The sequence below is a fragment of the Arachis duranensis genome, chromosome 3 (genome assembly GCF_000817695.3).
Source record: "Arachis duranensis cultivar V14167 chromosome 3, aradu.V14167.gnm2.J7QH, whole genome shotgun sequence".
Taxonomy (NCBI): Eukaryota; Viridiplantae; Streptophyta; class Magnoliopsida; order Fabales; family Fabaceae; genus Arachis; species Arachis duranensis.
The window spans coordinates 41,948,205-41,957,417 of NC_029774.3; the positions used below are offsets into that span (position 1 = coordinate 41,948,205).

Here is a 9,213-nt window from a genome sequence, read left to right on the forward strand (position 1 = left end):
CATTTTTTATAATAGGGGTATTATAATCATTTTTTATAAAAAAATAATATGAATTTAGACTACTTCAAAATTTGATTAATCATTTTTCAATCAAATTAATTTGTCTAACTTAATTTTGACAAAAATAACACAAATTATATATATTAAATTTTAATTATTAAAAAATATCTTTAAAAAAAGACGTTTTATGCGTCTTTATGGGAGCATCCCCTTTATTATTATAGTTCATACGATGAATGTTTCCCACTTTCAAAAAAGTCCACTATACTTCATTAATTCTCCAAGGTTCATATTACAGCATAGGCAACCCCCCACCTATGCTATATTAATTCCACACGTTACAATCGGTATCTTCACTCTCTTCTGCATGATTTCAGCTTTCTCATTCACACCCACCAAATAACAAAAGAAATCTCCTATTCATGATTCTTTCTCCCTCTTCCTTTTCTATATACACTACTCACCATACTCTTTGACACCCCATTACTCCTTTTCCATATATAAATAACTCATTATCAACTTAGAGAGAGCACCGTAAACAACTTAGACAGAGAAGAAGTGAGAGATTGATGGGTAGTGGAACAAGAATGGAAGAAGGTGGTGGTGGTGGTGATGGGTTTGTTTCAAAGTTTACAAGCTCATTCATCAAAATGGAGAAAGCCCTAAATAGGGCATTCTCAAAGTGTTTTCTTGGCAAGTACTTCAAGTTAGAAGCAAGAAAAACATGCTTCACAAGAGAGTTTCGTGCAGCCATGGCAACTTTTCTTACCATGGCTTACATCATCACTGTTAATGCTACCATCATCGCAGTCTCCGGTGGCACTTGTTCGACTGCAGACTGCACTCCGCCTAAGAGTGCAGACTGCGTCGCCAAGCCTAACGCAGGCTACGAGGCTTGTCTTGCAAAGACAAAAAGTGATCTTGTCGTGGCCACCGTTGTTTCAGCAATGATTTCAACAGTGGCCATGGGATTATTGGCAAATTTGCCATTTGGTTTGGCCCCGGGCATGGGGCCAAATGCTTATCTGGCATTTAATTTGGTTGGTTTCCATGGAAGTGGTGGGCCTCTCTCGTACCAAACTGCACTTGCTGTGGTGTGTATTGAAGGTGTTCTCTTTCTTCTTGTTTCTGCTCTTGGTTTGAGGGGTAAGCTTGCAAAACTTATCCCTCATTCTATTAGGCTTGCTTGTGCTGCTGGTATTGGGCTTTTCATTGCATTTGTGGGCCTTCAATCAAACCAGGGGCTTGGGCTTATTGGGCCTGATCCTTCAAATTTGGTTACAATCACTGCCTGTAAGATTGTTGACCCAGTAACTGGGGCCTGCCTTGGTGGGAGAATGCAAAGCCCAAAATTCTGGCTTGGGTTTTTGGGCCTACTCATAACAAGCTATGGACTCATGAAGAATGTGAAAGGAAGCATGATTTATGGTATTCTCTTTGTAACCTTTGTGTCTTGGTTTAGGCACACAGGAGTTACTTATTTCCCTGATACACCACTTGGTGATGCAAACTATAACTATTTCAAGAAAGTTGTTGACTTTCATAAGATAGAGTCAACGGCTGGTGTTCTTAGTTTTAGTGACTTCAATAGGAGTGAGGTTTGGGTTGCATTAGCCACATTGTTCTATGTTGATGTGCTTGCAATCACTGGAACAGTTTATACAATGGCTGAGATTGGTGAGTTTGTGGATGAAAAAGGTAACTTTGAAGGTGAATACATGGCTTACATTGTTGATGCAGCTGGAACCATTGTAGGGTCCACATTGGGTGTTACAACCACAGCAACATTTGTGGAATCATCAGCAGGTATGCATAAAATTTTGAATGAGTTGTGAAAATTTGGATTTAGTGAATATATCTTTTGTCCTCTAATAATTATTACTTTGGTATAATTAGTATATTTGATAAAATGTATAAATAGTTATTAGTTATTTCTTTAGACATTAGTAGTACTGTAGTAGCAAGAATCAAAGACCCAAATTTTATGTTTCCATCAGAAAACAAATGAATAAATTAATTATTTTTAATTGTCAGTGTAGTCAACTAAAAGACAGTTACTAAATAATCAATAATATCATCATCAAACTAATTTTTGTATTAACACATAAGACTATATATAGAATATAAAATTCTTACACTTAAGTCAAAATATAGCTCCAACTTACCTTATTATTTTTAACTTAATCCTTGAGTTTTCCTAACTGCTTTACTCCAACAGGTTTGAGGGAAGGTGGCAGAACAGGACTAACTGCTGTGTTCATTGGGATGTTCTTCTTCTTCTCATTGTTCTTCACACCATTATTCTCAAGTGTTCCTCCATGGGCCATAGGATCCTCATTGGTTCTTGTTGGAGTGATGATGATGAAGGTGGTGAAGGACATAGATTGGAACAACATGAAGGAGGCAGTGCCTGCTTTTGCTACAATGCTACTAATGCCACTAACATACTCCATAGCAAATGGGATCATTGGTGGGATTGGTCTTCATATTGCTCTTAACTTTTTTGACTATGCTTCAGGCACCATAAAGTGGTTTAGGAACATGAGAAGAATGGTGGTCAAGGAACAAAATCAAGTGTCTGCTACTACCACAGCAGCTGTTGACTCAACAGTGGAAATTATTTGACATGTTTTGTTGGGGGTATACTTGTAATTTTAAGTTGTCAACTTTATGTCTTAATTATTAGTTATAGTACAAGTTTTTTGTTTTTTCTTTTAGACTCCTTGTTTATAGATTTTAGCTGCTTATATAGAAAAATAACTAGTTAAGAAAACTTAAGCCATCACTAGAATGTGTTGCACTTTTAATCTCAAAAGTTTTGATAATAGTAGTAACAATTGTATGCGGATTTCTTTTTAATAACTCGCTCACATGAAAATGTCTTTTTCATAAAGATTATAATTGAAAATCATTAAATAATTTGACATGTTTTATAAAGTGTAAATTCTTTTTCGTGTGGGAGAGAGATGTGTATCACAGGATGGTGTGAAAAAAGAAGTGTTTTACATTGCTATGGATTACACAAATGTGCCTCTTATTTCTTTGTATTATTTTGTTTTTTTAAACAAACAATCACAAATCGGACCGTCCGATTTGTGGTTTAGAAAATAAAAAAAAATTTAATGTTAAAATCAGACCCTTCGATTTTTATTTTCAAAAATAAAAAAAATTTAAAAATACAAATCGGACCCTTCGATTTGATCATCACATTTTCCATACAAAAAACTTGCATGATCCGAGTTCTTCACATTGAAACTGAGTAAAAGCTGTCCACACATTAGTGTGGCACCCCAAGAACCCATAATCATGCAAAACACAAAGTTTCCCTAACAAAAAAAATGAGCCTTTATAAAATTGTTTAATATTACACATATTCACATTTTAGCTTTAACTATTATTTACATAAAAACATCTTCTAGTGAGTAATTAACTTTTACTTTTCACCTAAATATTGGGATATTCACCAAAGAATTGTTTTATATATTTTCTTTATTTATGGTACAACGAATTTACTCATTTTCCTTTCTCCACTATTGCATGAGTGGTTGAGGTGCATGACTCAGATAAGCTAAGCTTCACATATATACTACCTAATAATACAAGAAAGTAAATTAATTCAGTATATTGAAGGGTAAAAAAATAGTTCTAAACTTCAAGCTAAAACAACTTTGCAATTGCATCTCCAGTAGAAAAACACAAGTGAAGAAAGTTCATTAATACAAAGCCATCACAGCATAAGACATATAACCAAAATATATGTAATATTTTTCTACCATCATTAATTGTGGTTTATATCTACATTGAAGATGTGTTTAGCCTCCTCCTTAAGTTCAAAAGTACACAAATCTCCTGGTTGAACATTATTGGCTCTGTAAAATTGTGACCACCCTTTTATCAGATAAAAGGCTTTTGTACCATGCATTTTTTTATCATGAAGATCATGGTAAAGAACCGGCCATAGTCTCCTCTGCGGATCTCGCAGGATCACCACCATCCTGTTATTTTTGTAGTTCCGGCACTGATGCAAGTTTGTAGGCAATTCCTGCATCGAAAGTAATGTTCAAATGATTAAAAACATACAAAAAATGTTGTTGTGACATAAAATTTAGACGGACTTAGTGTTGACATTTGAAGACAATAATTCAGATAGGGTCAACAACATGGATCAAACAATTCTACCATGTCCTATCCAAAATTATAACTGTTATATTTTAACAGTATCCTCTAAAGTTTTCTAAGGTTCTCTCTACCTCTAATTATAGGATGACACGTCACCTTCTGAAGATTTTAAGAAGTGTTCTATGTAGAAAGTTACCAGCTAAAACAAAGTAGCAAACTTTGGCATTCCTCCAAGCAGGGAAACTCATATGGTTTATATAGACTATAGAATATAGAGCTAAAAAGGGTTTGTTAACATCATACAAGAAATTTATCATTATGATCGGGCACCACGCAGCGCACAACTTCTGCCAATTGAATGTTATCACTGTCATCATCGTTATCATCATTTTGTTCAGTCTTGTGTGAACTCTTCTCAAACTCTTTCTTGATAACCTTTGGCAAGCCTATAATCACAAAAAGCAGTTGCCAATACTGAGATTTAAAGTGAGTAAAAGGACTTAAAAACAGAAGATTCAAAAAAAGGGCTTAGATACCTTTGGGAACTTCAATACCTCTGGCTTCGAATTCATCCTTGAATCTGGACACGTTGTAAGTCATATCCATACGCGGCTCTTTTTTAATCCTTTTGGGCATTTCACCTGTAATTAGAATAATGAGTCATTGATTGCTTTAGCCTAAATCAAGCAACTTCTTTAGGAAAACAGATACCAATTGAGAATATGTTCATGTATATTGCAGCATATGCCAAAGCATGCTGCAAGCACTATCAAGAGTGAGTAACGAATTTCAAACAGAAGTGACAAAAAGAAAACACCTTTTGCACACACTTTGTCCTTAAAAGTGCACTCCTCACTGGGATTCCTGTCTGCCTGCTCGCTCTTAATCTTTTTTAAGATTTTGCCTGTACTCGTCATATAAATTGATTTAATGCTTCAGGTACATCAAAGGACTCCAACGAGAAAAACAAATTAAGAAATAGAAAAGAAAACCGAGACGACGAACCGTTTTGAATAGCACTTGAGACCCTTGGTATGCCATTATTGACAATATGTTTGGTATTGGGGCATCCATCAATTTGCAATCCATGTTTTCCCTTGGACGTTGCCATAGGATCACTTTCTGAAAATAAGCCAATGTAGTTGAAAATCATAAAAAGCTAAATGTAAGTTAGCATTACACATAATGCAAGGAATAATCTTAGAATCCCAACATATATATGGGAAGGGGAAAAAAGAAAAAAAAAAACTATTGTTTATTCTTCACTTGATCCCTTAATAAATTCAAAGCTTCTAGAAATAAAAAGGAAGCTAAATCATTAATTGATTGCTTCATAGATGACATACTGAGTCGAGTAGCATCTGAGATATTCGGTGTGGCATTAAACATTGGTTTGGTGTTGAGACATCCATCAATATGAAAGCCATGTTCTTTCTTGGACATTGCCACCTTATTATCACCTTCTGAAAATAAGCCAATGTAATGAAAAATCGGAAAAAGCTCTTTACTTGATCCCTTAACAAATTTAAAGTCTTTAGAAAGTAAATGGAAGCTACTATATGTTTCATAAGGTACCTAAGTCCTCAGTATATTGGAACTCTCTAACTTCCCTTTTCAAAACATTCTTCTCTTTTCTTTCTCCAAGTTTGCAAGTAGAAGTATTGTCGTATCTGCTTCTGTCAGTATTTCTAATAGAATCCCTTTTTCCAGATAGTTCAGCTTCTGACAAAAATGCAGCAGCTCCTCTGAATCTCTCTTCAAATGAAGGAGAGTTGTCGCATAGAATTGCATCGACTGGATTCATGCACAATTTGTAGTTGACAGGAGAAACTCTTGATTCTCTGGCTGTAATTTTCGCAGTGTTGTCATAGTTTTCTGTCATTCTCGTAGATTTGACACTTCCATTGCTCTTATCATGTTTTGAAATATTCTCTACATTATTTGGTGTTCCTCCTACACCAACCACTTTGTTCTGACTATTTGTCTTTTTAGCATCTGGCTCAGAAACAACCGACGCATTTTGATCTGGTGTAGCCAACATGACATCTCTAACTGGAGAGACACTACTGTCCCTTCTACGTTTTGTCTTATTTCTCGTATTCGAACAACAAAGCTTTTCACAAGCATATTTATCATAGATTGTAACATAAAAGTGCACATCAGTAACATGATGGAATACCAGAATATCTCCACGTTCAAGTCCATGGTCCGACGAAAACTTATTCCATCCTTCCTTGAAAGCCAAGTGACTACCGGCTTCGGATAAAGTTACTTTCCATCTCTCCCCACTTTTGTCATCAAGAATGATTTTCTTATTAACGGAGGCAGCTACAGCAGGTTTAAACTTGTCAGGAAGATACTGCAGTTTGAAAAAGATGATCCAACAATACACAAGATCAGAGCCAGTGATTAAAATAAATAAAAATCCAAGCAAAGAAAGGAAAATAAATGCAGTAAGAAAATGAATGATGGAACAAAAGGTCAACGAGGAGCTACAACACAGAAAATATGAACAAATGCATACCAATCATGGAGAAAAGTTACATATATAGAACTGGCCCTTTTTTTTGGCAGATATAGAAAGAGATAGTATAAACACTCAAATAGAAATGCAACATGTATTGTTAATTTGTTATAGGTTGTACCTAAGAACCTCATTAAGTAGAACTATGTTTCAAGTTTCTTGCAATTTGTCCAAGCAGTGACGGGAAGAGATAACTTTGCATTTTGGTAGCAATGTATTTAGCAAAACATGTAGACATTAAAAGAAATTATTATATCAAAATCAACTTGATGAATACCAAATCTATTTGTCACCGTCTCTTGACCCAAAACCTTAACTTAATGGATTCATGATTTTCCGAAATATAAATCCTTTCACTTAATCCAAACAATGGGACTTACAATCACACTTGTAATATAACACTATAAGGGTAGCATCGGTCACTGGTTTGGACAAGCAGTGGTGAAGCTTGAAGAGCAATTTTGTGGAGCCAAAAAAAAGAGTGGTGCTGTTGAAGCTATATTTTCTCATATCCAAACATTAGTTATTTATTTATTTATTTTATCAATTTATACATAAAAATATGGGAATACATAAGTTGTAAAACATGTAAAGAAATTATTGTTAAAATAATAAATATTAAAAATTATAACAATGAATGGGTCTGTCTAATAAAAAGGCTTCAAATTCGAGAACTAATAAAGCAATTGAATAATATCAAGAGGAAAAACTTCGAAATTGTGATCAATTGTTTGAATATGTATTTCTTATTTGTGGGCACAGCCATGCTACCTATACACAATAACTGGCCACCAAATTAGGCAATCGTATAAAATAAATATTAAAATACAAAATATAAATTGAAAATGATATAAATAATATATGTATTTATATATGATAGTTGATTTGGATTTTTTATTTGCAAGCACTATATTATGAAGGGCTAAATTAAGGCCTTATTATATTAGAAATTTATAAAGAAAAAGGAGAAAATAAAAGGAGAAAACATAATTACAGGATTTGTGTTCCCTGTTTTCTCTTTTTCCTTTGCAAAATCTAGAAAACAGAAAACCCGGACAACAAAAACAGAAAATAAAGTCACAAACCAAAGCTAGGTTAGGGATTGGGATTTGAACTCAAACATAGAGGTTGATAAAAGATGACTATTCCTTCGCATAAACATTATTATTTTCACATAGCGTCCAATCTTAACCAAATAATCACACTCAAAAAAAGCCATGCACAAACTGAGCTAAATATACTATACATTTGATTTTTGAACATGGAAAGGGATTAACAGTGAAACAAATAAGTAACACTCAAGATTCAAGAAAGTTTCAATTTTGAAGGAACAGCGTGCAGAATGTGCAATAATAACAACATTTTAGCGGGGAAGATGAAAGAATCATACCATAATAGTGGAAAAGTTCGAGTCAAACATGATCTTGAAGAAAGAAGGAGGAAAAAGTGACGATTTTTTCTTCTCGTTTCCGTGCAACAAAACACACCTGCAGGCGCATTCTTCACACACTAGTGCCTCGGGACGCATCTTCTTCCTTTCTTCTCAGCTGAGGATGCAAAATAAAAAGTAAAATCAAACAAAACAAAATAAAAATCACTGCTTTTCAAAACACAAAGAGATGAAAGTGAAAAGAGAAAGAAACGTTACCAGAAATGAGGGACTGTGGTGGGTTAAGAAGGTTTTGCCGTTTTGGGAAGCTTGCTTGCTCTGTACGGTTTTAGTCATAATCACTATCTTTGACGTTTGATGGAGTGCAACTTTTCGAGGGAATGGATCATTTCACATTTTCCAAGTACAGATTTTGGTGGTGGTTTTAAGAGAAAATGACAAATAAATCCTTAAACTCGAAAAATCAAAAGTGACTTTTGTTTTATTGATTTAGTTGATACCGAGGTATATGGAAGAGAGTTTTTAAAATAGAATAAATTAGATTAAAGATCATTATGTCTAAATTTTGAAAAGGTTAAAAATTTAAATATATTTTTAAATTCTCATAAATTTAAATGTCTGTCAATTAAAAAAATAGGGATTAATTTGTCTTTTTTTCTATTTTTAAATATCTAAGGGTAAAGGATAAATAAGTCCATGAATTTTTAATTCGTAGACATTTAACTTCCTTAAAACTGAAAAATACAAAACGATCCATGACCTCTCAAAACGCCGTACAAATTGGTCCTTCCGTTCAATCTGCTCTCTAATGTCAAATGGACAAGGCTGATGTGGCATCCATGTGGCGGTAACAGAGTGATGTATCCATTATGGGATAGGATGAGATGTTGACATTCATTTGGAAGACAAGAAGGTCTTTCTACTCTGCTCCGAAAACGATGACATTTGGGGAGGTACCCTAATTTTCTAAATTGGTCTCAGACACCATCGCACTTGTATAGTTATTGGTTTATTGCGTCTAGGGGGTCTATGGCCAGTGAAAGAGGTTATTCGAGCACCCAACGAGTCCGATTACTGTCTCACATTCGTTGCGTTGAGGTTGGAGACGAGAAGGACGGCATTACTTCGATGTGCAAGTGTGACGTGTATGCTGTACTGTACAAGTCCAGGACGCCAACTA

At 34.5% G+C, this 9,213-nt stretch overlaps 2 protein-coding genes across 5 annotated transcripts; one reads left to right on the forward strand and one right to left on the reverse strand.

Moving 5' to 3' along the window:
* The first annotated feature begins 293 nt into the window (after positions 1 to 293).
* Positions 294 to 2,773, forward strand: LOC107478865 (adenine/guanine permease AZG2). Its single transcript, XM_016099016.3, has 2 exons — positions 294 to 1,806; positions 2,219 to 2,773. The coding sequence occupies exons 1-2, from the start codon at positions 570 to 572 to the stop codon at positions 2,623 to 2,625; spliced, it is 1,644 nt and encodes a 547-aa protein (XP_015954502.1). The 5' UTR covers positions 294 to 569; the 3' UTR covers positions 2,626 to 2,773.
* Positions 2,774 to 3,686: 913 nt separating this feature from the next.
* LOC107478866 (B3 domain-containing protein Os01g0905400-like) lies at positions 3,687 to 8,437 on the reverse strand. Of its 4 annotated transcripts, none has more exons than XM_021138297.2 (9): positions 8,292 to 8,437; positions 8,034 to 8,190; positions 5,695 to 6,478; positions 5,466 to 5,582; positions 5,125 to 5,241; positions 4,937 to 5,023; positions 4,674 to 4,760; positions 4,423 to 4,565; positions 3,687 to 4,042 (listed from the first exon to the last, which is right to left on the reverse strand). In XM_021138297.2, exons 2-9 carry the CDS (start codon positions 8,169 to 8,171, stop codon positions 3,779 to 3,781), a joined length of 1,737 nt encoding a protein of 578 aa, XP_020993956.1. In that variant the 5' UTR covers positions 8,172 to 8,190; positions 8,292 to 8,437; the 3' UTR covers positions 3,687 to 3,778. The 4 variants fall into 4 exon arrangements, 3 of the variants coding, with proteins under 3 accessions (XP_020993956.1, XP_015954504.1, XP_015954503.1); XM_016099018.3 differs by having other exon boundaries at positions 4,656 to 4,760; XR_008007315.1 differs by having other exon boundaries at positions 3,907 to 4,042; positions 4,423 to 4,593.
* Positions 8,438 to 9,213: the final 776 nt, after the last annotated feature.

Excerpts from the sequence above, each read along its gene's own strand:
- LOC107478866 (XM_016099018.3), bottom strand. The coding sequence starts at position 8,171 with ATGCGTCCCGAGGCACTAGTGTGTGAAGAATGCGCCTGCAGGTGTGTT. Across the intron at positions 5,242-5,465 it reads CTCAGATGCTACTCGACTCA|AAAGTGATCCTATGGCAACG; the intron begins GTATGTCATCTA and ends GCTTATTTTCAG. Across the intron at positions 5,024-5,124 it reads CTCAAGTGCTATTCAAAACG|GCAAAATCTTAAAAAAGATT; the intron begins GTTCGTCGTCTC and ends TGACGAGTACAG.
- LOC107478865 (XM_016099016.3), top strand. The coding sequence starts at position 570 with ATGGGTAGTGGAACAAGAATGGAAGAAGGTGGTGGTGGTGGTGATGGG. Across the intron at positions 1,807-2,218 it reads ATTTGTGGAATCATCAGCAG|GTTTGAGGGAAGGTGGCAGA; the intron begins GTATGCATAAAA and ends TTACTCCAACAG.